Source organism: Anser anser, assembly GCF_964211835.1.
Source record: "Anser anser genome assembly, chromosome: 5".
NCBI classification, from domain to species: domain Eukaryota; kingdom Metazoa; phylum Chordata; class Aves; order Anseriformes; family Anatidae; genus Anser; species Anser anser.
Window position 1 is genome coordinate 9404554 of NC_139725.1, and position 27025 is coordinate 9431578.

General features: G+C 42.3%; 2 protein-coding genes across 30 annotated transcripts in view; one reads left to right on the forward strand and one right to left on the reverse strand.

Moving 5' to 3' along the window:
* LOC310900658 (uncharacterized protein) overlaps nt 1-27025 on the forward strand; it is a 255378-nt gene that overhangs the window by 210757 nt on the left and 17596 nt on the right. For 17 of the 27 annotated variants that reach the window (XR_014585290.1, XR_014585296.1, XR_014585297.1 and 14 more), the window contains one exon: nt 24373-24477. Coding sequence is in view for 3 of the 27 variants with exons in the window: in XM_083838942.1 (XP_083695068.1) it covers nt 24373-24477 (105 nt within the window). In the remaining 24 variants the exon portion in view is untranslated. Of the gene's footprint in view, nt 1-7067; nt 7197-7849; nt 7989-18958; nt 21687-23478; nt 23598-24372; nt 24478-26292; nt 26330-27025 lie in introns of those variants that run through there. The other 10 variants (XR_014585312.1, XM_083838944.1, XR_014585294.1 and 7 more) reach the window with 8 other exon arrangements.
* The window catches only part of LOC310900663 (uncharacterized protein), a 252722-nt gene that overhangs the window by 25733 nt on the left and 199964 nt on the right, over nt 1-27025 (reverse strand). Inside the window, exons 1-4 of one of the 3 annotated variants that reach the window (XM_083838956.1) lie at nt 18604-18745; nt 14687-14840; nt 4054-4118; nt 35-3866 (exon numbers count right to left, since the gene is read on the reverse strand). In XM_083838956.1, coding sequence (XP_083695082.1) covers nt 3803-3866; nt 4054-4118; nt 14687-14840; nt 18604-18617 — 297 coding nt within the window. In that variant the 5' untranslated portion in view covers nt 18618-18745 and the 3' untranslated portion in view covers nt 35-3802. Of the gene's footprint in view, nt 1-34; nt 3867-4053; nt 4119-14686; nt 14841-18603; nt 18961-27025 lie in introns of those variants that run through there. The other 2 variants (XM_083838955.1, XM_083838957.1) reach the window with 2 other exon arrangements.

Here is a 27025-nt window from a genome sequence, read left to right on the forward strand (position 1 = left end):
CAGAAGGTTGGACTAGATGAACTACCAAGGTTCCTTACAAACAGGGTTATTCTTTAAGATTCTGTGGTCGATATTTTTTGTGGTCAAGCTTTTTTTTTTTTTTCTCTCAAATTATTAAGAAGTATGCAGTTTGTGGTGATTTGTTTGAAAATGAGTATGAGTATAATAATATTAAATTGAAATTAAATTAAAATTAAATTGAAAATGAGTATGAGTATATGAATATTAAAGAAAACAGAATTTGATGTAGGTCTTAGAACACAGGCTGTAGTGTGTTTTTAGTAGTGAACTGACTATCTGAACCAGTGCTCTAGGAGCATGGTGATCTGTGTCCATGGTACCATTGCCACTTTCCTATATCACACAGGGACATTAAATATTTGGAAAGGAAAACTTTAACTGGTTCCATCTATCACTCATGAAATGAAAGAAAGGATCCTGCTTTCTGGAGAAGTCTTACATGGAGAGTACTGAAGTTAGATGTGTTAAGCTAAAGCTAGTCTTTATGATTACCTCTCAAGTCTCTAACTTTGAAATTCTTGACATTTGGACATCTGCAAGACACTCGTCTCTTTTATTGAATAGAATAGCTCAGTTAGAAGGGCCTTACAAAGATCATCAGTTCCAACCTCCTCATCACTCCAGGGTTAACCAAAAGTTCAAGCATGTTATCAAGGACACTATCCAAATGCCTCCTGAACACTGACAGGCCTGGGGCATCCACCACCTTGCTAGGAAGTCTGTCAGGGTGCAGAATTTTTCCAAGCTGAACCTCCCTGGTGCAGCTTTGTGCCATTCCTCGTGTCCTGTCACTGGCACCTCCCTCTCTGCTTCCCCTCCTCAGGGAGCTGCAGAGAGCAGTGAGGTCATGTCTCAGCCTCCTCCAGACTGGACAACACAAGTGTCCTCACCCTCTCCCCACGAGACATGCCTCCAAGCTTTTGCCAGCTTTCTTGCCCTCCTCTGGATGTTTTCAAGGACCTTAACATCATTATGTTGTGGAGCCCAGAACCGCACATGATATTGAAGGTGAGGCTGCACCAACGCTAAATATAGCAGGAGGATCACCTCTTTTAACCGTCTGGCTATGCTGTGCTTAATGCACCCCAAAGTGCAGTTTGCCTTCCTGGCAGCCAGGGCACGCTGCTGGCTCCTGCTGAGCCTGCTGGCGCCAGCACCCCCAGCACCCTTTCTGCAGCAGGGCTGCTCTCCAGCCTCTCAGCTCCCAGTCTGTGCCTGTCGGGCATTGTTCTGTCCCAGGAGCAGCACCCAGCATTTACCTTTGCTGAATTTCATGCCGTTGCTGGTTGCCCAGTGCTCCAGTCTGTCTAGATCCATCTACAAGGCCTCTTGTCCCTCCAGAGAGTCAACAGTACCTCCTAGTTTAGTACTGTCAGCAAACTTGCTAAGGATGCGTTTCACGCCGGCATTAATAAAACTTTTGAACAGAACCAGCCCTTATCTCATTTTTTTTTTATAGACCACACTACATGTGGAATGATAGAAAATGCAGTTAGAAATACAATTACACAGGTATAAATAGTTTACAGTTAAGTGACAAGTTTGGATTGAACATTCATGATTGTTTAATGGAGATAAAATATGCCAAATTAATATAACATGGGCCTTAGAGTTGCAAAATGATTTTGTAACTCTCTGTGAAAGAAGTATTGATTTTTTGTCCATCTAGTAGACTGACTTTTGATAAAATATAAAGATGTTTTCAAGAAATCTTAAGATAAACTTCCAGAAGCAAAATACATTAAGATAGTATACCACTGAAAATAAATCTGTTTTTAAGATAACATAGTGATTTTGGCTGTCACAACTATGAAGTGTCTCTTTAACTTTGTATGCACAAGAGCTAAGGCCAGTGAGGACAGTTAATCATAGAACTATAGTATATCCCAAATTGGAAGGGACCCACATGGACCGTGGTGTCCAACTCATGAAGTTAAGTCTATACTCTTCTAATACATCCTAACTGTAGTGTTCTGAAAATACAAGTACTGGAGAAGGTAAGTTCAAAACAGAAGTTCAGAAGTTGATTTTATGCATAAATTATTTATCTGTTTCTTTTGGGAACTTTTGTGGAGTTGTTGCAAAGTTATTTTCTTTTAAAAGAGAAGGAGTTCCCATATTTAATTTCCTCCTGTCTACAGATCAATAATTTGATATTCTTTTTGATAGTGGGTAGGGTAGTTTTTATATGCCTCCCACGCTCTTTAAGTCACTTTCATTGTAATAAAAGAAAATTTTAAAGCATAGAACGATGCATTTCATAAGTATATGAAAAATATTATTAAATACTTAACCACCTGTTCTGCTCATGTATAAAAGGACTAGTAATAAAGGTGGAATTGAGCTCGTTATTTTTTTTTCATCTTGCAAAGTTGAGTTTTGTATCCCAAAGCCAGAGAAAGCCACCTACACTTGTACATATTTTTATTCTGTTGTATGATACAGCTTTAAAAATAGAGAAAATTTAACTATGTAGGTGTTTTCTATGGAAATGCAGGTTTGGTTCTTATCTTTTGGGGCTCTGTATCTTCTGGGAAATAGCCTTTACGTTTGGTGATAGATGGGAGAATTGTTTTGTATTAAGAGAAATAAGATTTAGTTAAGCTACTAAAACGCTCCAAATAAGGCCTATTTAAAATGGAGAAAACCTCCTTCCGTTTTAAGTCCAGAACAATTTCTCCAAATTTGATTTTGAGCAAAATATTTAGTTGTGTGTGTGTGCAGGGACTGTGAAATGTTCTGTTTGAATACACTGAACTGTTTCTTTTGTGTTTTGAGCATTTTATCAATTCTAAAAGAAAACTCTCTCTCTCTCTGCTCCTCCCCCCCTCCCCCTGCCCCGAAGGGCATTTACCAATCATTTGATTTTTCAGTTGATATTGATACATCTACCTTTCAAGACTCATTATGTTTACGAGTTAATAATGTTGATGTTTTACACAGTGTTACACTACTTTTACTTTATCGCGGTAATCCCACTGTAAGGGATTAAGCTAGATTTTAGATGAGAGACAGTTTTCCCCTATCTATTGCTCAGTATCCCCCCCCACCCCCGAATGGAGTTTTATCATTAGAGTTACAGATCAACAATCTTATTTTTCCTTGTATTCTGTCAATACTTCATGGTACTGATTGCTCTTTGCATTAAGAATGTTCCAAAAGGCAGCTGTTCTTTTCACTCTCTGAATCATGAGCTTTCCCAAAGCATCACTGGTGTTGGGTAAGCCAGGATATATTGTCTCTGATGAGTAGTTTTGGTGAATTGGGTAAGGTAAAAGAATTCTATGTGAAGTGCATTGGACCGGCTTTGTCTTTTGCCCTAATAGACTACATCATGGCCAGAAACTTGTACATGTTGATCAGGCACTAAACTGAATGGAACTGAAGAGGAAACACTGGGAAAGTACAGCCAAAACAATTCATTGTTTATGCGTTGAGCACTGTAAAGGTTTATTTCTTAGCCTTCTATTTCTGTCATATCTCCAAAGATTACTTTTAGGCTGTGTCTGGAAACATAATTTATTTTGGTAGGTTTGGATGTACTACACATGGTTTACATACTTCCTTATCATGTTAATGTTTTCCAGATAAACTTAGATAAAATTGTAGAGAAGAAACTGCTTGAATTCATCCTGTATAGATATCAGTATGGTGTACCTTATGTAAGAAGTTTTTGGCGCTGTGATCTCATACTGGACATTTCCATAGATATAGCCTCAATCCTATCCTAGATGGGATGGGACACAGCATCCCACATGAAATAGAATTTGGATTCCATAACTCAGGGAACTGATGCCAGGGGATCTTCACTGTTCTGTTCTTTCCTATGTGAGGTGAAAATAAAGCTAAAAGGGAAGCAGACATGAAGGAAGTTCTATTGTCTGTTCATTCCTCCCACTCTCAGCTAATAAGTGAGTGGAAGTGGTGAAACTCAAAGATCTATTGCCAGTCTGAAATTGGTGAGCTTAATTCTTTCTTGAATCATGTCTGGCACAGCTTTACATGTGTTTATTTCAATCCGAGCTTTGATACCTTAACTCTGTAGTAATGGAGTATCTTTGTGTCAGACACCGGCTTCTCACATAAACAAAGGTAACCTGCAGGAGATGGACAAAGGGAGAGAATTGTGAAGCAGCAAGTTGTGCATATAAACAGATGCTAATGCTTTCTAGTTTGAAATTACAGACTTGATTCTCCTTTCATTCATTGATACAACCCGAAGCAAGTTCAAAACCATGCGCAAAATGATTTTAGTTCTGTTTTGAAGTAGTCTGGGGGAGAGTGAGTCCGCTTATATCAGCTGAATTTGAATGGTGTGGAAGTTATAATATGAACAGTGATTTGTTGGGTTGGTTTTGTTTTGTTTTTCCCACCCTCATTATTTTATGGACATAACAGTATAGCTTCAAAATACCATCGTAAGTCATATCTCTATTATTCTGTATGCTTCATAGATACTATATAAGGAAAGAGAGAATCATGCTGGTGAACAAGACGACAGAGTTTCTCAATACAATCTCCCTATATATATATATATATAAACCCATATATATTACTTTTTATTACCCATATATATACTTTTTGTAGATCAAACTCATGATCTTCAAGACCATTTTGCTGTAACAATTACATAGGGTCCTGGTTATGGAATTTTTTATATATATATACCCACATATATATATATAAAATTCCGTAACCAGGACATAATGAGTCTGATCTACAAAAAGTGTAGGAGTTAACTCATGATATAGAAAAGGGCAAAATTTAATACTTTGGCCACGGGCAATTCAAGCTGTTTGAACATGTTTTGATTCCTGACTTGATTTGTTACTTCTTCTCCTTTCTGGATAGCAGTCCTAGGAAAAATTCGAAAAGTAGACTGTAAAGTGGAATGGTAAACAGGAGGTATTGGACTTAGGAGAGTAACTTTATCAAATGTAGATAAAATGGGGAAAAAATGTGAATGGAGCAGTGCCAGTCTCATATCAGTGTTTAAACTAGTCTTTTACCCTTTCTGAGCAAATCTGATGCAAATTAGTTTGGAAATTAACATTGCTGTTAAGATTGCTGGAAATGATTTAACAGTCAAATAATTCACGTCCTTTGAAACTCAGTTGCTGTCTCTGCCTGATATTCCATTTGGACATGGCAATATACAGCATCTTGTACAAGACTTCATTGGAACACAAGGACATTTTCTCTCTGAATTTTACCTGCTCTGTCTAGACACACTGATGATGTTTTCCTTTCTCTAAAGTATTTTTGACTGCTAGTATTGTAATGCAAACAATCAGTAATACTTGTATAACTCCATGATCCTAGCACAGGAGTTGCGTTATAGCTGATGGTCATCAAAAATAGAAGAACTTCTGACTGAAGTTCATAGAACTACGTCATCTACTGAGACTTACTAGCTAAGGGAGAAAATAGCATATATTTTTATCTGGAAGGAAATTTAAGGCCTCTTAATGCCATATTTATCATTTCCTTGAACAGCATTGCTGACTTAGAGTGCTTTGTTAAGCCTTTTATGTTTTCAGGACAAACAGTTCTTTCAACAGTTTCCTTAAAACCTAGTCAAATACAGCTTACTTGAGTAATTTACTTTCCACAAATATAGGTTTAAGTCAAATGCCAAAGAAGTACTATTTTCAAATCTATCTAGACATACAGCTTCCTCACGGGGGGAGAAAAGGGGCAGGTGCAGAGTTCTGCTCTCTGGTGAGAGCAGCAGGACCCGAGGGAATGGCATGGAGCTGCAATGGGAGGGTCAGGCTGGGTGTTAGGGAAAGGTTCTTCGCTGAGAGGGTGGTCGGGCACTGGAACAGGCTCCCCAGGGAAGCGATCACGGCACCAAGCCTGCTGGAGTTCAGGAGGAGTTTGGACAGCACTCAGTGCTCTCAGTCTGGTTTCTGGGTGTTCCTGTGTGGAGCCAGGAGTTGGACTCTGTGATCCTCGTGGGTCCCTTCCAACTTGGGATATTCTACGGTAATGTATTCTAGTAAAGGGGGGAACTGGCACCTCAGCTTGTGTAGGTTAGCAAATCCTCTGTTGGGTCAACCTTCTTTACGAAGCCAGTCGAAGATCTGATCTATCAAATGCAGAAAATTGTGAAGAACAGACTGGAGCAGACAAATAGGGAGTGCCACTTCTCAGAGAAGCCTAAGGACAAGTTATCACTTGTGAGTAGTTCTTTTTAGCAAATGGCAAGAGAATGGATTATTCACGTAAGTAAATTTTGAAGGGTTAAGCAGAAAAGTAATTGCTGGTATAATGCATAAGTCAACACAATGTTAAACGCTTTTGTTTCATACTTTTGTATGCAGCATGTATTATTTATTGACAAACTACTGCATCTTCCTTTTTTAATACATTAATAATTTCGTTCTAAGTATATTGGAATACCCATTTGCTTTGTGAAGATGTCTCCATCAATACTTGAAAGGAGTAGCTGGGGACCAAGTTATATTCCCCTGTATGTTATTTTCCATTCTGGGGGATTAACATACCATCATGTTCACCTACAGACATTTTATAACAGTGCCATCCATGCTGCCTCATCCTTAAAGTCAAAATCTCATTGTTATAACATGAGTTTTATCGTTTAGACATCCCTTACACATATTTACCCTTGTAATGGGCTGAAGTCACATGAGAATACGGGAGAAGGTGCATTATAGCTGCCCCGAGCAGCCTTGGCTGGGGGTGGCACCCAGGCACCCTCTGCCCCTGGCCGGGCCCTGCATTTGCGCCCCAGCGTTTGCCCTTCCACCTGAGCTGTGCCGTGCCTGTACTCGGCTGGCTGCACGTCCCCGTCCCTACCTCGGCTCCCGGCTGGACCTCAGCCCTGCTCCCCACCGCAGCTGGGTCTGGGGGCCTCAGGGCCCTGGCCAGCCCTGGTCGCTGTCCCAGCTCTGGACTTCTTGCCCGGTGGGTGCCCGCTGCTACCCCAGCCCCCCTGCCCCACAGGACACCCCCCCACACTCCCCCAGGACCTCTGAGGGTTTGCTGGATGCTTATGGGCTTGTTCTGTTTTTTCTCAACAGGTTTGCACAGTATGGAAGGATTTGTATTTTGGTACCTGAATAGAAACTGGGTCATCTTGGGCTTCTGAGTTTTTTGTTCCTTGTGTTCTGTGTAATTCTTAATCAGGACATGGCTCACAGAAAAGCAAGGAGGGAGAAGCTGGAAACAGAGCTCTTTTGGCTTCAGTTAGTGCTGTTAAATGCCTGGGTGTTTGGAAATGAACATTTGGACCGTGCATTGTCTCATTGTTCTTTCTTGTAGCCAGTCTTCTCTCCTCCTCTCTTGGAATAATTAATTTTTTTTTTCCATCCAGTCCCCTCACTGGATTTCTTTGTCATTTTTTTTTTAATGAGAGCTGGTGCAGTATATCTCAAAATACTTGAAGCAATGCTGAATCCAACTTTAAAGAACTCAGCTGCTTGTGAAAGGCACAGAGCCTCCAAGCAGATGTTGCTGCTCCTCCAGCAATATGCATTAATATCAGGAAATGTATTCTCTTTCTGGCTTCTTCCTTACAGGCAACTGTAAGGCCTTTGCCCTGTGTGCTAATCTATTAATCTGTGTGCTAATCTGTGTGCTGGTCAATTTGCTAATCTGAGCTGGTTAGATGACAAACGTGTGCAGTATTGCATACGGGAGTAATATAACCCAGCTGGGTATGATGCACTTTTCATCCAAGCAGGGCTTAGCCTGAAACCTTATTTGTCTTGTATTTTAATGCGGTGTCACCAAGATAATTACAGAGCAGATAGTTTCCTGCTTGGCTTGAGGTGAGTGAACATTAACAGTTTTTACTAACCAGGCCCAAGAGGTGAATGCTGACAGAAGGGAAGCTGAATGGACTCAGTCAACACACAAGGCGAAGACGGGTGCAGCGGTGAGAGACCTGCAGCCTGTTGCTGAAGGACTGGATGAAATCAGCATCGTTCAGGGGCTGATACTCTGCAAAAGCGTCATAGACTCTGCACAATGTAAGGAGGTTGTGCAGATGGAAGTTGTTTTATATGTACCTCATACTAATTTTCTTAGTAAAACAAGCAGCCTCTTGTTGTTCCTTCATGAAATAAAAAAGGGCCGGTGCCTGTTTTCCATTTTTGACCTTAACTCTTAGTTTATCTGTACTTTCTTTGGAGGGAATTAGCAGGGAAGATTGATGTAAGTCTCCCTTCGTTCTCATTACATGCTACACTCAAAAGATCTTGCCTGAAAGCTTCATTCAGCTAGAGTGCGAAAGCTGAAGCTGGAAAACACAATCTTAAAGTGGTTTCATCCCAGCCCAACACCTTTAAAATGAAACCAGAGCACAGAAGATCTGAAATGACTCCGTGGGCATTGCAGGAAAACGTTGGAGGCCTCTGCACTGCTGAGGAGGCCCCAGGTGACCACAGCAGGTGGAGCCATCAGACTATAAACACCCCAGAGGAGATAGTGGAGAAATCCAAGTAACCCAAACACTAGGGGGGCATATGAAAGTTTCGATATGGGTCATCTGAGGTCACCAATTGGCCTGTGGGGACAGCCAAGGTCACTCAATAAACTCATGGGGTTGCTAGGGATCAAGTGAAGCCTGAAATTTAATCCAGGGGTCATTTGAGGTCACCAATTAGCCTGCGGGGTCATCCGAGGTCATTGCTCCTCAATTTTTGGGGTTCCTGGGGTCATCTGAGGTCACCAATTAGCCTCTGGGGTCATCTGAGTTCACCAATTAGCCTGTAGGGTCATCCGAGGTCACCGCTCCTCAATTTGTTGGGTTCTGGGGTCATCTGAGGTCACCAATTAGCCTCTGGGGTTATCTGAGGTCACCAATTAGCCTGTAGGGTCATCTGAGGTCACCGCTCCTCAATTTGTTGGGTTCTGGGGTCATCTGAGGTCACCAATTAGCCTGCGGGGTCATCTGAGGTCACCAATTAGCCTGTAGGGTCATATGAGGTCACCGCTCCTCAATTTGTTGGGTTCTGGGGGTCATCTGAGGTCACCAATTAGCCTCTTGGGGTCATCTGAGGTCACCAATTAGCCTGTAGGGTCATATGAGGTCACCGCTCCTCAATTTGTTGGGTTCTGGGGTCATCTGAGGTCACCAATTAGCCTCTTGGGGGTCATCCGAGGTCACCGCTCCTCAATTTGTTGGGTTCTGGGGTCATCTGAGGTCACCAATTAGCCTCTGGGGGTCATCTCAGGTCACCGCTCCTCAATTTGTTGGGTTCTGGGGTCATCTGAGGTCACCAATTAGCCTGCGGGGTCATCTGAGGTCACCAATTAGCCTGTAGGGTCATATGAGGTCACCGCTCCTCAATTTGTTGGGTTCTGGGGGTCATCTGAGGTCACCAATTAGCCTCTTGGGGTCATCTGAGGTCACCAATTAGCCTGTAGGGTCATCCGAGGTCACCGCTCCTCAATTTGTTGGGTTCTGGGGTCATCTGAGGTCAGCAATTAGCCTCTGGGGGTCATCTGAGGTCACCAATTAGCCTGTAGGGTCATATGAGGTCACCGCTCCTCAATTTGTTGGGTTCTGGGGTCATCTGAGGTCACCAATTAGCCTCTTGGGGGTCATCCGAGGTCACCGCTCCTCAATTTGTTGGGTTCTGGGGTCATCTGAGGTCACCAATTAGCCTCTGGGGGTCATCTGAGGTCACCGCTCCTCAATTTGTTGGGTTCTGGGGTCATCTGAGGTCACCAATTAGCCTGCGGGGTCATCTGAGGTCACCAATTAGCCTGTAGGGTCATATGAGGTCACCGCTCCTCAATTTGTTGGGTTCTGGGGGTCATCTGAGGTCACCAATTAGCCTCTTGGGGTCATCTGAGGTCACCAATTAGCCTGTAGGGTCATCCGAGGTCACCGCTCCTCAATTTGTTGGGTTCTGGGGTCATCTGAGGTCAGCAATTAGCCTCTGGGGGTCATCTGAGGTCACCAATTAGCCTCTTGGGGGTCATCCGAGGTCACCGCTCCTCAATTTGTTGGGTTCTGGGGTCATCTGAGGTCACCAATTAGCCTCTGGGGGTCATCTGAGGTCACCGCTCCTCAATTTGTTGGGTTCTGGGGTCATCTGAGGTCACCAATTAGCCTGCGGGGTCATCTGAGGTCACCAATTAGCCTGTAGGGTCATATGAGGTCACCGCTCCCCAATTTGTTGGGTTCTGGGGGTCATCTGAGGTCACCAATTAGCCTCTTGGGGTCATCTGAGGTCACCAATTAGCCTGTAGGGTCATCCGAGGTCACCGCTCCTCAATTTGTTGGGTTCTGGGGTCATCTGAGGTCAGCAATTAGCCTCTGGGGGTCATCTGAGGTCACCAATTAGCCTGTAGGGTCATATGAGGTCACCGCTCCTCAATTTGTTGGGTTCTGGGGTCATCTGAGGTCACCAATTAGCCTCTTGGGGGTCATCCGAGGTCACCGCTCCTCAATTTGTTGGGTTCTGGGGTCATCTGAGGTCACCAATTAGCCTCTGGGGGTCATCTGAGGTCACCGCTCCTCAATTTGTTGGGTTCTGGGGTCATCTGAGGTCACCAATTAGCCTCTGGGGTCATCTGAGGTCACCAATTAGCCTGTAGGGTCATCCGAGGTCACCGCTCCTCTATTTGTTGGGTTCTGGGGTCATCTGAGGTCAGCAATTAGCCTGCAGGGTCAGCCAAAGTCACTGCTGTTAAGAACTTTGTGTTCTAGATTCATCTGAGGTCACCGATTAGCCTTGGGGGGGGGGGGGGGGGGGGTGTCATCTGAGGTCACCATGCCTCAATTCTTTGGGTTGACACATCCTTAGAGGCAAAAAATCTCATTGTTATAACGTGTTTTGTCATTTAGACAGCCCTTGCACATAGTTACCCTCACAATGGGCTGAAGTCACATGAGAATACTGCAGAAACGGCACTATATTTGCCTGTATGGCTTGTTTCTGTTTTCTGCTTTTCCTGGTTGGTATTAGGACATGCAAGTCATTGTCTGTTTTCAGAACTATATTGGAATAATTTTAGTCTCCTCATCAGTCTTTGTTCAATAGACGTATATTAACTAGGCCTATGAAAGAGCTATCAACACCCAAAGAACAGGTGCAACGCAGCTACTTCATTCTAAAATAAGCAGTAGTAAAGTTACGCATCTTAGTTAACTTAGCAGCTGTGTTACAAAAGAAGGATTCATTGTTCAGGTACAGCACTGTGACAGAGATGCATCAGCTGCCTGGCAGAAGAGATTATGCAACTGTTGATCAGAAAGGGAAAGACAGGGAAGCTACTCTGATGAGAGTACATCCTTGAGTCTGGAGCTGAAGCTTTTATTGTTACAGGTTGCCATAGGTAGGGATCCTGCTGTATGTAGTAGGCACCACACAGCAGTAAAGAGTTGGGTCTCACCATCCTGAAATCCAGGTCCTAAGGCAGTCTTGTTAGCACTGTTTTCTCTCTTCTTTGATCTTGTTAGATGATTGCTAGCAAATTATAAGATTGATTTTTGTCATGTCTAAAATATTGACAACAAAAACAAAACAGGAAAGGAGTAAATTAGCCCGTCAGGAAAAAAGACTGACTAGACTATAGGAACACTTTGGTTCTTTAAGCAAAGAGAAGCAAAAGCTCTGTGATAGAAAATTAGGAGATTCCTGTCTTGGCAAGCAGAAGAACAAAATAAAGACCTTGCTTATTTCATTTATTTGAATATTTGTCTTTCTCTAATACCCAGAAGTCCATCTTTAGAATGCTGATATTCTGTTTGGAAATTGTTCTGGTATACGTTATATTAGATAGCTTTGGACACATTAATTTTGCAAAAATTAATTCTGTGAAAATGTAAATGCTTTGGAAGATGTATCCTTGACAGGAGTGACAATCCTGGCTAAATGATCAGCTTGACTTCTAGGAAATCAAACATTCAGCAAAAGGTTTAGGAAAGGTTTCCGCATCAGCAATGTTCAGGGGTGGTGGTAGTCTCCTCACTGTCCTGTCTAGCACCCATACAACAGGATTTAGTGGTTGCTCATTGCAGCTTTTGGGGCTGCATCTTCAGTTGATTACCTGATAAAAGTAATTTTATTATGGCTAAAGTTGTAGCCATCTTCAAGTGAGGTTTTCTGGGAATTTTTTATAACCTGAGATGAGGCAGGATTCTTGGCTTCTACAGCCTGCTGTTAAGAGCACTGGAAGTTGAACCAAAATGCACCAGGGCCTTTCTTACTGTGTGTGTTCATGTGATGTTATCTTTGTCCTGTTGGAACAAAAAAGCTGAGTTTCCTCTCTTCTTTTATGATTTATTTTGTCTTTGCTCACTAGATCACCGTACAATCATAAGCAAATATTCAGTCTCGCATTCTAATATCAAAAGTCAGATGTGTTGTGAAGCTTTTTTTGTTTTCTTCTGTAGCCTTTACTGTTGTTAAATCTAGTCCGTACTCCTAAAACCTGTCTTGAAATGGTCTTATTAGCAATGTTTTCAACTGTTACTTCCTCTCTTGTTAGAGGACTGTTAGTATATTACAAGACTTATTTATCTTGTCCAAAATTTGTTGCCCTTACAGAATCATCTAGGTTGGAAGAGACCTCTAAGATCACCTAGTCCAACCTCTGACCTAACACTAACAACTCCTCCACTAAACTATATTGTGAGAAAAATCTCAATAATTTTCTTCAGACAGGATCTTCTGTGAAGCTATTTTATTCACGGTTGCAATGGCGGGCATCCTGCCGATTAGGAGCGCATTATAGCAAACATATCATATCCTTTTATTCCCTATTACTTGATACCTGATCACCTCCCGTTTCCTCACTAGGTGAGTACTACAGATTCACAAGCTACTCGACGCTCCTCTATACCATATATGTACAATTTTTTTTAATCAACCCTTTAATTTCTCCTTTCTCCTTTTTTTTCCCCTCCTTTCTTATGTTGAACTTGTGATCTTGTTTTTTTATTTTTTTTTTATTTTTGATCTTTTTACTCTTCTCACACTGCTCATCCTATTTCTCTCAGTCTTCTACCTTATTTTGGAACAGTGAGGCCTTCTACTGTCCACTTATCTACTTAGCATCTCTCTTCGTTATGACTACACAACTACCTTTGAATACAGAAGGTTAGTTTTCTACTGCAAAAACACACTCTACTTCAAAAACAAGTTAGTTTTTCACAATTCCCCCCTCTTCTTTTCTTACTTCTATTGTTGTTTTTGCACTTCTTCACATAACCCCACTCTTGAGTTTTTCCAACATCAAGGCACAACATTCTTCTTTGGATGTCACGGGGGATGACAGATATACAATGCCATTATTATTATGATATAAACAAATAGTTGTTTGAGCCAATTCCATTCAGGTAACCACAAAGTTAGTTTCTCCCAAATGTTTCTAAATCGCCAGGAAGAGTCATCTTGAGCAGCTCTTTGTAGGATCTTGTTGTTTTTTTTTCCCCAAATATTTTTAGAATCAGTCAAATTCGTCCCATTTGAACTATATACATATATACACACAGCAACTAGCATTAATTATAGTGCAGAGTGTTATTTCAGTGTTATTTTCTAGTTCTTCAATTATAGCTGCAATATTTACAATAGCTTTTTCCAATTCACTCACCTCTAACCAAGGTAAAAACCACCTTGCAAACTTGTGAAACACTAGAGGATTTTACTAGAGGATTATCAGGAGTCCGCTTAATTCTGTGTGTGGTCTCGAGGGGGCTTTGGCTTTGTGGGTCTTCAGTAATAGTTACATTTGGAATTATTGCCCCCAGGATGGAAGCTCCCTTCCATCCTATGGACAACACCTTCCTGGCTTTATTGCCACATAGCCAGTACCACCCCTTGCCATTCAGGACAGGCCATCTGGTTACAGGATTCTCACGTTGTATCTGGTGTGCATTACATATATTAGCATTCCTGTAGCTACTATATTCAGTACAGTATGGATTATTCCCTTTTTCATGGATAATATTTCCACACCCAGGGTCAGTACTATTGCCCCCCGAGTTTCTATCAATGTAGTTTAAAAGGCATCTTTGATAACACAGTATATTGTAGCCAGGATTATGTGTAGGGAGCTCAACTTCAAAAATCTATTCCTTCCCGGGACTGAGTATAACCTATCATTTTTAGAAATTTAGAGAATCCAGACAGAGTTGCTGCTGGAAACAGCAATCAGGGACAAGGCCTTTTCAGTCTTTCTAGGCATCTGGGTGCAAATCCAACAATTATTTCGAGACAGAACTCGAGAGATGTTCTGGATTATTTGGAAATGGTAATTTTTCCCTCCATTCTATCACTAATCCATTCAGAATAGGTATTACTAAGATAAACTTAAAATACATAATTTCTATATGTATATATACACACCCCTATAATAATTAAGAAATAATAATTAAGAAAAAGAATAAAAGTCACAAACTAATAAGGATTCTTCTGGTGGGGATTAAATACCACCCCCCCCCCTCACTTCCAGGGAGTGTTCCCTGGAAACACTAATTCTGTGCAATTCAATCCCTTTTACTCATTAATTCGTGAATTAGAATTAATTAGAATTCTTCTAAGGAGCAGTTAAAGGTTTAAGGTTAAAACTGTTGAAACTATCTATTGTAAAACTCTTTGTTAACGCAGTCTCTCAGGTTATCAGGGTTAACTGATGCTTTTACCCAGGTATGAGTCCACCCTTTTTCAGTCGTTCTTACTGTTGTCTCAGTAGTCAGGAGCACTTGGAACAGCCCGTCCCACTCCGGTTGCAGCTTCAATTCTCTCCATGTTTGCATGAAAACACAATCTCTTGCTCGGAATGGATGGATCAGGGCTTCCAAGGGTGGGGTTTGAGCCAATGATCCACGGTTCCTGAGAGATGACAAAGAGGATGACAGCCCAAGTATATAGTTCCTAAGAAAAGCATCTTTTGTCTCAAATTGAGGAAATTCATTCCCTTTGTCCATGTACAACAATCCAAATAATATTTCATATGGTGAAACTCCCACATTTTTTCTTGGTGCAGTTTGAATTCGGAGAAGTGTCAAAGGTAAGCACTTTGTTTGGGGAAGCCGAGTTTCTAGAACTTAGTCAATTGCTTCTTTAGTGTCTGATCCGCTCCACCCTTCCAGAAGAGGAAGGATGCCAAGGAGTGTGAAATTTCCACTTAATTCCTAGAGCCCACATTAGCCCTTGCAATATTTCTGACATAAAGTGATTTCCTTGATCAGAGTCCATACTTTCAACGATTCCATACCTGGGAGTTATTTGTTTTAGAATTACTTTAGTTACTATGTTCGCAGTAGCAGATACTGAAGGGAAAGCTTCCACCCACCCTGACAAATGATCGACCAATACCAATAAGTATTTAAATCTACCTACTCTAAGGAGTTTTGTAAAATCTACCTGTACATTTTGGAAGCGTTGAATTCCTGGTTCTTGCTCCCTTTGGGCTGACTGCGGATAATTTTCCGATTTACTTTTTGACATACTACACAACTCCTGCATACTTGTTCAGCCAGAGTCTATATATTCCTACGCATACACATTTTCATAGCACAGTGTCACACATTGCTTGAATTCCCCAATGACCCTCTTGATATAAAACAGTTAATATTTGCCTCATTAGCACTTTATTCAGCACTTCTCTCCCCTCAGGGACTATCTATTTTCCTTTGGACTTCATGACTCCTAATTCCTCAAGAACCTCTTTCTCTTAAAACTTTTTTTTTTTTTTTTTTTTTTTAGTTTTGGGTAGGGGTAGCTCAACAATTCCCTGAATCCTCTCTGGATTTATTCCTTTTTGTCCCTCAGACACCAGATGCCCTAAATACTTGACTTCTCCTTCTACGTGTTGTAATTTATTTTCCAATACTCCCAAGCCCTGTTTTCCCAGAAAGTTGAATAGCTTGTTAGTGGCTTCCTTCACAACTGTTTTCTCCTGTCCCGACAATAAAAGATCATCCACATATTGTAACAGTAACACCTCCTCTGGAGGTTGGAATTGCTCCAAGATTTGTTCTAGAACTTGCTCAAAGAAATTGGTGGCCCTGTAAACCCCTTTGGTAAAATTGTCCATCTGTATTGCTGCTTCCGCCCCATTTCAGGGTCTTTCCATTCAAAGGCAAATATATCTTTGCTCTCAGAGTCTGAGATCACCCCATTAATAACACCGCTATTCCAGCCTAACAATTTACTATTTGAATGCCCAATTTCATTATCAAATCCTTTCCCAACTAGTTAGTCCCTGCCTTGGGTACATACAATAATTGCCCAGCGATCATTCTATCCCTAGTCTCAGTTTGGTGTCCCCAAAAAGTAGCACTGTTATCCCAGTCCCTTCTACCCCCATCACATTTAGGGTTTCATTATTTAATTTAAGCCCTGATACTTTACAGGCCAGTAATGACCTAGCTGTCTCAGTGTATTGGGTTCACATGGCAAGGTTCTGGTAGCAGTGGGGGGGGGCTGCAGTGGTAGCCCCTGTGAGAAGAATCCAGCAGCCGCCCTATGTTAGATAAGGGCCAGTTTCAGCCAGCTCCAAAGGGGCCCACTGCTGCATAGAGCCAAGCCATGAGCAATGCAGTTTAAATCTCTATGAGAGCACATCCTCCAAGAAAAGGCAAAAAAAAAAAACCAAAAAACTGCTGCACAACAGCAGCTGGGAGAGTGTGGAGTGAGAAACCTCCCTGCAGGCACCAAGGTCAGTGCAGAGGAGGGGGAGCGCAGTGCAGACGTGCTCCATGTGCCGGAGCCGAAGCCCCCCCGCGGCCCACAGAGAGGCCCCTGGTAGGGAAGGCAGACCCCCGCAGCCCATGGTGTACCGCAGCAGAGCAGATCTCCACGCTGCAACCCGCGGAGAGGGGCCCATTCAGGAGCAGGTGATCGGCAGGCAGGGTGGACCCCAGGGGGTCCCAAAGCCAGACCAACCCACTCCTGACAAATAGACCTCATGGCACAGACCCACACCTGGAGCACCAAAGAACCCATCGCTTTTTTGCTGCCTGTGGAGAAACCCACACCAGCCTAGGAAGGTCGGCACCCCACGAGAGGGACCACACACCAGAGCAGGGGGGAGAGCGACCATGAAGGAGCGGTGGGAACAAAGCACCACGGACTGACCGCAGCACCCACTCCCAGTCCCCCTGCATCAGTCAGGGCAGGGAAGAGGTGGAAGAGAGTGAATGGGGGAAGGTGCCCCCAGCTTGTTTCTCACCGCTCCAGCCCGTCAGCAATAGGTAATAAATTTTATTAATCTTCCTATGCTAAGTCTGTTTTGCCCACAACAATAACTGTAGAGTAATCCCCATTGAGGTACACTTGAGGAACCCTTGAGGTACACTTTTTCATTTACCAGGGAACTAGCTTTCTGAAAAGCCCCGACTCCCCTATTCTGAATTTATAACAGCAATCTCTCCTCCTTCTTCCACTCTGGATACTCCTATTTGAAGTGGCCGGCCTGGCCACACTTAAAACATCTTCTCAAAGCCTGTCCCTGCTAGGATTTAGGCTGCAACACAGGTAGCTTTCCTTGCCTGCCATTCCTTCGTCTCTCTTCCTCTCCTTTCCATCCTGGGCCCAACTCCTCCCAAAAGCCCCTCTATCTCCCCCTCTGCCTCACCACCCAGTACGCTGTAAATACCATTTGTTTCACTCTCTACTTTTCCTTCTCATCTCCCCTCCTGGCATCCACCTTCATACTACCTGCACTGTTCACTCCATCCTCCCACCTTCTGGAGCTTTTTCTGTATATCTGGCCAGGCTTTAATCATAAAATGAACCTTCAAGAGCCCTTGGGCTACCAGGATTCATCCCCAGGATTCATCCCCAAGTACTTTCTAATTCTGATCCCGAGTCTCTCATATGATTTCTATGTTGTGGGTTGTTATTATCTCAGTTAGATAAGCAGATATATATGCTCTATCACAATTACTCTTGGTCTGGGGGGTGTTAGTTCTTTCCCATTCTTGCATAGCTGCTTGCCGAATCATTCCCCTCCTAAATACTAAATATTCTTCTCCAGTGAATAACATACTCAAGATTGACATTCCCCATCTCCCCCCCCCCCCCCCCCCCCCCCCCAGTATTTCAGTATTTTTGGCCAAAATACTGAAATTCCTTTTATTGGCTTTTTAGGCCAGACAATTACACAATATCTAACCATTTTTAAATTATTTTTTAAAATATTTTCCCCTAGTTTTTGGGTTGTTTTTCCAAATCATTATCATTCTCCCCAAAGGACCATCTTTAGGCACAATCCTGGGGTCTCCACCCCCACCCTGCTGACTCTTGGAACCCTTAATTCCCATTTCTCTCTGATGTGCTGCTGTGGACTTTACCACCCACAGGGTACCACACGCCTTCACCTGGAATTAGGACAGAGGTGGGGTGTACTGCCAAGCACCTCACCTCACCATGCTCGGGGTACCCTACATCTAAGGGCCCAAACCCTGAGACTCTCTTTCAGTTGTCTATCTTTCACTTCGTCCGTCTCCAGCCACGCCCCTCGCGGGACTACAGAACCACGGATTGGGACTCCACACTCGCTTGTCACTAAAAGTGCATCTCATTCACGCTCCACACAAGAGTCTCCCTGAATCCACCCCGAGGCAATATATAGTGAAGCTTGCCTTACCTCGGTCTGTGCATGGACTTCCCAGTCTGGATTATCAGCAGTAATCCCTGTGCCTATACCGTGTCTGGGCTGTGCCTGTGTATGTCCGTGCTGGCCTCCCTTCTCCCCAGTGCTTCGCAGAGCCTGTCTTCAGATTAACAGTCGCAGTCCTTTCGCAGCCATGACAAGAAAACCCACCACCCCTGGTGCGACCGCTGAAATCAGCGGGGTGCACTGTCACGTCTGTGGTGGCAAGAACTCTTCGGTAGGTGACAGGATCCCAGACGAGCCCCCAAATTCTGAGAAAAATCTCAATAATTTTCTTCAGACAGGATCTTCTGTGAAGCTATTTTATTCACGGTTGCAATGGCGGGCATCCTGCCGATTAGGAGTGCATTATAGTAAATATATCATATCCTTTTATTGCCTATTACTCGACACCTGATCACCTCCCGTTTCCTCATTGGCTGAGTACTACAGATTCACAAGTTACTCGATGCTCCTCTATACCATATATGTACAACTTTCTTTGATCAACCCTTTAATTTCTCCTTTTTTTTTTTCTCTCCTTTCGTATGTTTAGAGAACTTGTGATCCTTTTTTTTTTTTTTTTAAACTGTTCTCACACTGCTCATCCTGTCTTTCTCAGTCTTCTACCTTATTTTGGAACAGTGAGGCCTTCTACTGTCCACTTACCTACTTAGCATTCCTCTTCGTTATGACTAAACAACTACCTTTGAATACAGAAGGTTAGTTTGCTACTGCAAAAACATACTGTACTTCAAATACAAGTTTTACTGCAAAAACACAACTTAGTTTCTCACAGTACCACTAAGCCCTACATCTAAATGTCTTTTAAAGACCTCCAGGGATGGTGACTCAACCACCTCCCTGGACAGCCTATTCCAATGCCTAACAACCCTTTCAGTAAAGAAGTTCTTCCTAATATCCAACCTAAACCTCCCCTGGTGCAACTTTAGCCCATTCCCCCTTGTCCTGTCACCAGGCACGTGGGAGAACAGACCAACCCCACTCTCGCTACAGCCTCCTTTGAGGTACCTATAGAGAGCGATAAGGTCGCCCCTGAGCCTCCTCTTCTCCAAACTGAACAACCCCAGCTCCCTCAGCCGATCCTCGTACGACTTGTTCTCCAGACCCCAGCCTCGTTGCCCTTCTCTGGACACACTTGAGCACCTCGATGTCCTTCTTGTAGCGAGGGGCCCAAAACTGAACACAGTACTCGAGGTGCGGCCTCATCAGAGCTGAGTACAGGGGGACAATCACTTCCCTAGACCTGCTGGCCACACTCTTTCTTATGCAAGCCAGGATGCTGTTGGCCTTCTTGGCCACCTGAGCACACTGCTGGCTCATATTCAGCCGACTATCAACCAGTACTCCCAGGTCCTTCTCGGCCAGGCAGCTTTCCAGCCACTCATCTCCCAGCCTGTAGCGCTGCTTGGGGTTGTTACGCCCCAGGTGCAGGACCCGGCACTTGGCCTTGTTGAACTTCATACGGTTGGCCTCAGCCCATCGGTCCAGCCTATCCAGATCCTCCTGCAGAGCCTTCCTGCCCTCGAGCAGATCGACACACGCACCTAACTTGGTGTCATCTGCAAACTTACTGAGGGTGCACTCGATGCCCTCATCCAGGTCATCGATAAAGATATTAAAGAGAACTGGCCCCAGTACTGAGCCCTGGGGGACTCCACTAGTGACAGGCCTCCAACTGGATTTGACTCCATTCACCATGACTCTTTGGGCCCGGCTGCCCAGCCAGTCTTTAACCCAACAAAGTCTATGCCAGTCCAAGCCATGAGCAGCCAGTTTCTTGAGGAGAATGCTGTGCGAAACGGTGTCAAAAGCCTTACTGAAATCAAGATAGACCACATACACAGCCTTTCGTCACAACTCTCTGTTCAGCCAGGCCGGTCTTCTTCTGTGCCGGCTTGTCTTTGGGCACGTGGGGACAGACCGCTCCTGAGCCTTTAATATTTCCTTCTTGAAGAGTGCCCAGCCTTCCTGGACTTCTCTGCCCTTCAGAACCGCCTCCCAAGGGACTCTGCCAACCAATGTCCTGAACAGCTCAAAGTCTGCCCTCTGGAAGTCAAGACAGCAATTTTACCGATCCCCCTCCTGACTTAGCCAAGAACAGAGAACTCTACCATTTCGTGGTCACTCTGCCCAAGACAGCTCCCGACCACCACATCTCCTACCAGTCCTTCTCTGTGAACAGCAGGTCCAGCGGGGCACCCCCCCGGTAGGCTCACTAACCAGCTGCATCAGGAAGCTGTCTTCCACGCTCTCCAGAAACCTCCTAGCCTGCTTCCTCTGAGTCGAAGTCCCCCAGGAGAACAAGTGCTGGCGATTACGCAACTTCTGCCAGCTGCCTGTAGAACTGGCTGCCAAATGGCGGCGATGCCCGATTTGAACGGCCCGCCGCTGCTGCTGGCACCGCCTACGCCTCGTCAGCCTCCCTCGAGAGGGCGGCCGGGTCCTGGCGGCTCCTTTGGCTACCTCGAGTGGCCTCGATGCCGGAAAAAAAACTCTGCCCGCCTCGATCACCTGCTCCGCTGAACAACGCGCCTGCCCCGGAGCCGACCGCCTCGGCGGGTGGCTACAAAATGGCGGCGACGCCCGATTTGAAGGGCCCGCCGCTGCCGCTCTTGGCTCCGCCCGCGCCTCGTCAGCGTCCCTCGAGAGAGCGGCCGGGCCCTGGCGGCGCCCGGTGGCTCCCTCGGCTGCCTTGAGCGGCCCCGGTGCCGGCACGAAAGCCCTGCCCGCCTCGATGCGCTGCCCGCCTCGATCCCCTGCTCTGCTGCGCAGCGTGTCTGCCCCGGAGCCGAGCGCCTCGGCCTTAGCCACGGCCTTCTATTTGCTTGCTCGGCTCTGTCAGGAAGAATAACTTTATTCCAGAAAAAATATCCATAGAAATCCTACTTTGCTGGATTTTGTTATTTCTTCCTGTGCAGCCTGTTCAGCTAAGCTCCTTTACTGTGATAGTCAAGAGGAAGATACTGGTTCTAGTCTACTTCGGGCTTCTCTAGAAATCTTCTTTTGCGTATGAAAAGGAACAAAATATTGCCATTTTATGGAACTTTAAATGTGTGAGTATTTATGATAGGCTATTTTGTCCCCAGAAAATCAAGATTTGTATTAAATAAATTGATTCCATAAAAACCATTTCAGCTTAATTAAATTATTTTGATCTGAACAATTAAGAGGATTTTAACTTCATTTTAACCTGTGCTCAGAAACTAAATCCTAAAATTAATACATTTTATTCTATTAATTAAGGAAAATGTATTAGTCCATTAATTCATTCATTCATTTATAAGGCAAAGTAGTAAATACTACTATCCTTAGTAAAATACTCAAAAGAAAAATATATTGGTGATATGTGTCACTTCAAATTTTTTTTTTTCCTTTTGTTTCTAATATGTCAATTTCAAGCTTACTAGTACCCTATTTTTGGGTACTTCAATTTGCATTCATTATAGTAGTCTACTTCTGCGTTGCAGATACATTGTATTTAGGCATGTTATTTTGGGGACGTTTTGTCCTTAAATCAAATCTGCTGCCTGTTCCCTGTATGACCCCTTTTTGAGATCTTTTTTCAGCAACAACAGTCATTCTACAGTCTGTAGTACTTGTGCTGATATTTAGCAATGAAATGTGAGCAATATCTCCCCTGAATGCATCAAAGCACCTTTCACCAAAGTATATACTGAAAAAAAAAATCTAACTAGGTTCTCTAACTGAATCTAACTAGTTTCTTTGACTGAGATCTAAATGGGGTCAATCTATTTACATCTTAAATAAATTTTAGTTGTAAAATAGTACATTTTATTCAAGTCTGGCTATCTTTTGGGGGGGGTGTCTTATTCTATGTAATTCAAAAATTATAATAATTATCAACTGTATTTCATGAAATCACACTGTGAGAACAATACTGTACTCCTTCAAAAAATTTATGCATATAAACAGCTTTACTACTTCTAATGGAATTATTCAAGTTTTTAAACACATGTATATGTGTTTAAGCACTTTGGTAGAATAGATCATGAATCATAATGGAATCGTAGAATCTTTTTGAAGGTTCTCTTTTGTTTGGTTCTCTTTTGTTTCAGTCTTGTTTTCTTCTCTTCTAAGTTAATGCGGGATCAGGCAACAATTTCTGATGAGAAAGTTACGGAAGTAGATGTACATCCTTTATCATGACCACAGTTGCTAAGACCAGATTATAGTGATTATTCAGGATTATACACTAAAGCGGTAATGTGAATAGACATGCACATCATGTCTGACATTTGCAAAGTGGTGGATATCATTAAGAAGTACATCAAGATCACAAAACCCTCCATTTACTATACATACATTTTAATACCCTGTACTGCATGGGGAACTAACAATGTCATCTGTAGTTAAGTTTTACTGACGCTTCCAGTTGCCAGGCCCTTTTCATTTGCTTTATTTTAGTTCGGTCCTAAAGCTGATTTTTTTAACTTGAGATGAATTGCCTGAAGCTGACATTTTTGGGGAGTCTAAGATGAAACATTTCAGCTATACCTGAGAGCAACGCTGGCATACAAGTGACTAACTTTTCTTAAAATAAAATAAAGCTCTACTGGCCGTTTTATTGGTATCAGCTCCATACTTCAGAACAAAGATTAAAAATAAATGAAAAGCCTCTGAAACCCATTTAGTGTCCTTACACATTTTTTTGAGAACTGTTTTCATGAATGAGTCTGCACTGCACTAAAGTGGTAAATGAGTAAATTCAGAAGCTGATGGGGAATTTTATCTGCAACTGCAGCCACGGATCCTTACTTTGTTGTAGTTAGTAATAGTTCATTTATGCTATTTGAGGTTAGAAATAAATTCATTTTTGTCATACAGCTGGTGCCATGACATGCTAGCAAGCTATGAGCAAGTGACTTTACTTCTGCAACAAAGATCTGTAAATCAGAGAATAATAATGTGCATTACTTGTGGAATTTCACAGAAGAATTGTCTTGGTGAGCCAGTAAATATGAATTAGCATTTTCTGCCTTTATGTCATGTTAAGCTATATAGAGAGATGTGTTTTTGTATGCTTAATGATTTAGCACTATTCTTTTCCATAAAAGTTCTTTCTCTCTGCTTACTTTCTGTGAGTGCTTTTCATATTTTTAATGCCATTCTGCCATTCATTAAATATAATTATCATACATAAAAGTTGTCTTCAGCTGAGACATATATTCCTTTGACATAGAAAGACAGTTCTAGTTGTTTTTTTTTCTTTTTTTCTGTTTTTTTTTTTCCTTTATTCTTTTTTTTTCTTGTAAGTGAAGTATAACATTGAGGTCCACCAAAGAGAAAAATATAACTGTTGCCTCGTAATTACAGGAAGCACTGTTTAGCTGTTTTTATACCTTGAAAAAAAAAACCACAACACAAGCTGGTGTAGGCAACTTAGTAGGTGATTAAGATACAGGAAGTAAATTGGCTGTAAAAAAAAAATTTTTTTTTGAATAACCATGAAGGAATAAATCATGATATAGTTCTTGATATAAATTAGGTACAGTGAGTTTTTTCCTCAAGAACAGAGGACTCTATTTGGTTTTCTATAACTTAATTTTTCAACATTCATTTTTTCATTTTTATGAAACTCATTTCATAACTCCTCATTCATAACTCCTCATGAGAATGAACTCATCATTCATAACTCCTCAACTCCTCATTTTTGCAATGGAAGTAGACAAAACTATTCAAAATTTGCCATTTTGTTTCTTGTTGATCTTGTTATTCCAGGGAGAAAGAAGCTGCAAGAATTGCAACATTCTGATGGCAAATACAAAACGCACTATGTCAAAGAAGGTATCGCAGAAACTAAGAGGAGGACAAAAGAGGACAAAGGTCTGTTTGCTTGATCTTGACCTTGAATAGTCTTCTGTATAAGGATGTGGGAGTTTGTGGGGTTTTGTTGTTGTTTTTGTTTTGTTTTATTTTTAAGACTGGAAAGTGAGAACATTTGCGTGCTGACCTGAACAAATGTGTAGAAAAAGCCTTGTGCTGAGAGGTATTATGGATAAGTTTGGTTTGTGAAATGTCAGTGTGGGTGGATGTGAGATGATTGAAAGGAGGTATGTCATGAATTCTTTATAAAGATAAACTTGCCCCAAACTCTGTAACATTTGTGAGAGTTGTTCATAGATGGTATGAATAACTATCTTTGGAATTGGTATCTGTGATATGTCCTATTATTGTAGCTCTGCAAACTCAGAGAGAAATCAGTGCTCCTTTTCTCCTTGAAAGCCTTTTCTTTCCTCAGTATTGGCGTGCTGCTGAGCTTCAGAGTTACGTCAGGGTCTGGGTGTACCAAAAAGGAAATATTACTGAAATTGCAAACTGAAATTCCATTTCAAAGGTTATTTCAACATAAATTGAGACATAATGAAATATCACAAGTAGTAAAATGAAGGAATCTGTATTTCTAAGACTATATAAGAAAACAAAAGATCCTGTACAAGGAAAAAACTTTACATTAAATAAGTGTGACAAATATGTGATCTGTCCTTCCTAGCACATTGAAAGTGCTGCCCAGAGTAAGTGGTAGAGGTGAGTTGCCTTCCACCTTCCTTGTGGTACACACCCTCTGCTCAGCGTATGCATCTCTGAGAGTTTCTGCATAGCCCTAACACCAAACATAGTATGAACATCTGTGAACATTCTGGGAGACGAATACAGAGAAATATTGCCTCTGAAATGATGACCTTTTAGTGGCTGTTCATTGTTTATGACTGGGTAGAATAGGGCAGCTGTTTGTTTTCAAAAGTACAACAATCTCTTATTCCTCGGATACTGCTAGGCTGACAAAACAACAAGCCCTAGAGTACCGTTGTGTAGACTACATAGGTTTGTTAGGAGCTACATTTGAATAAAAAGCAAGAGGATTTTAAATTTCATAGTGGGATAGCCCCTATGATTATGTGAATTCAGACACCTCTGATAATTTCTGGGTATAGTAGAATATCTCTAAAGCCTTGAAAATGCAGGGATTACTTGATACTGCATTTCTAGCCAGGTGTTGGATGAGGATAGAATTATCTCATTTAATAGTACACCTATATTGCTGTCAAGCAGACTGCCTTGTTATCTGCATTGCTTTGGAGTATTCCTGTCAAAATTTGACAAGCTATATCCGTGTTATTTAGTGACTGGTCCATGTGATGCCTCTGCGTATTTTGTCAGCTCAAAGCCTCTGAAGCAGTAAGAAAGCTGTGTTGCAGTCCACCAAATTGTTGGGGTTTGTAGCATGAAAACGAGCATGATGGAGAGACATGCTGCAGAGATGAGGGATGGGAGGCTTCTGGGAGTACTCCTGGAGGACTGTGCAGTGCTGCCAAAGTGTTAGGAAACGTGTCCCTATAAAGCAAAGCGAAAGCCAAACCTAGCGCAGCCTCATCCAAGCTGCTGTTCAGGAGCTGACCCTGAAATGAGCTGTTCCTCCTAGTTTAGCCTTAGATTACTAGTTCAGACAAGCCAAAAAAAAATCAGGGAACAAGCTGAAACTTAAGAAGAATGAATGCTTGCATTTACTCCCTGGCCCTCTTTTATATAGCAGAATAAGTGCATCCTGCAGAAAAACAGATACCTTGGGGAGTGTCTTTTGTTTGGTTGGTTGGTTTTGTTTTTTTTCGGTCCACTAATATGTATTCACATTTATTTCAGCTGACTTCCCTGGGAAACAAGCTATTGAGACTGTGAGGTATTGGCAAGACAGACTACTTTTTTTTTTTTTTTTGTCCTAAAATTATCTGAAGAGTCTCACAGTTAAAATTCTGAACGCTGAAGTTATATAGAATATATATTCTAATAAGGTTCAGAAAAAAATGAGTTTTGCAGCAATAGAATATTTTCTAGGCCAGGTTTTAAATGGTATCTGGGAGCAATATCTGTGCTAGTGAGTTAATTTTCAGTTATCATGATGTATTGCATATTTCTGTCAGCTTGGCATCACTATGGAAATATGACTTTCAGAAGGAACCAAAAATACTTGCTCTTTTAGTGAGTAACAATTTGGAACATAACTATATATAGGACAAACAGCTTTTAAAAAAATCTCATATACATCCCTTAGGAGATAGTATATGCCAAGAAGGATATCAGAGTTAATTTTCAATTCACTAGCTTTGGGATCAGTTAAGGACCTGAGTTTAAACCCATGTTTTTAATAGTTATCAGAATGTTTTATTTTCAAAGACGAAATACACTAATGTAAGGTATAACATCATATATTAAGATGGTATGCTGAAGCATGACAGAGATCCTCATCAGAGACTTTGGGAGCCATTAGGACAGATAAATGTTTGGGTTTTTTTTGTTTGTTTGTTTGTTTGTTTTTTTGGGGGGGGGTTCAGGGGCTCAGGGTTCAGTTTTGTAGCATTGGTTGGCTAAGCCCTTC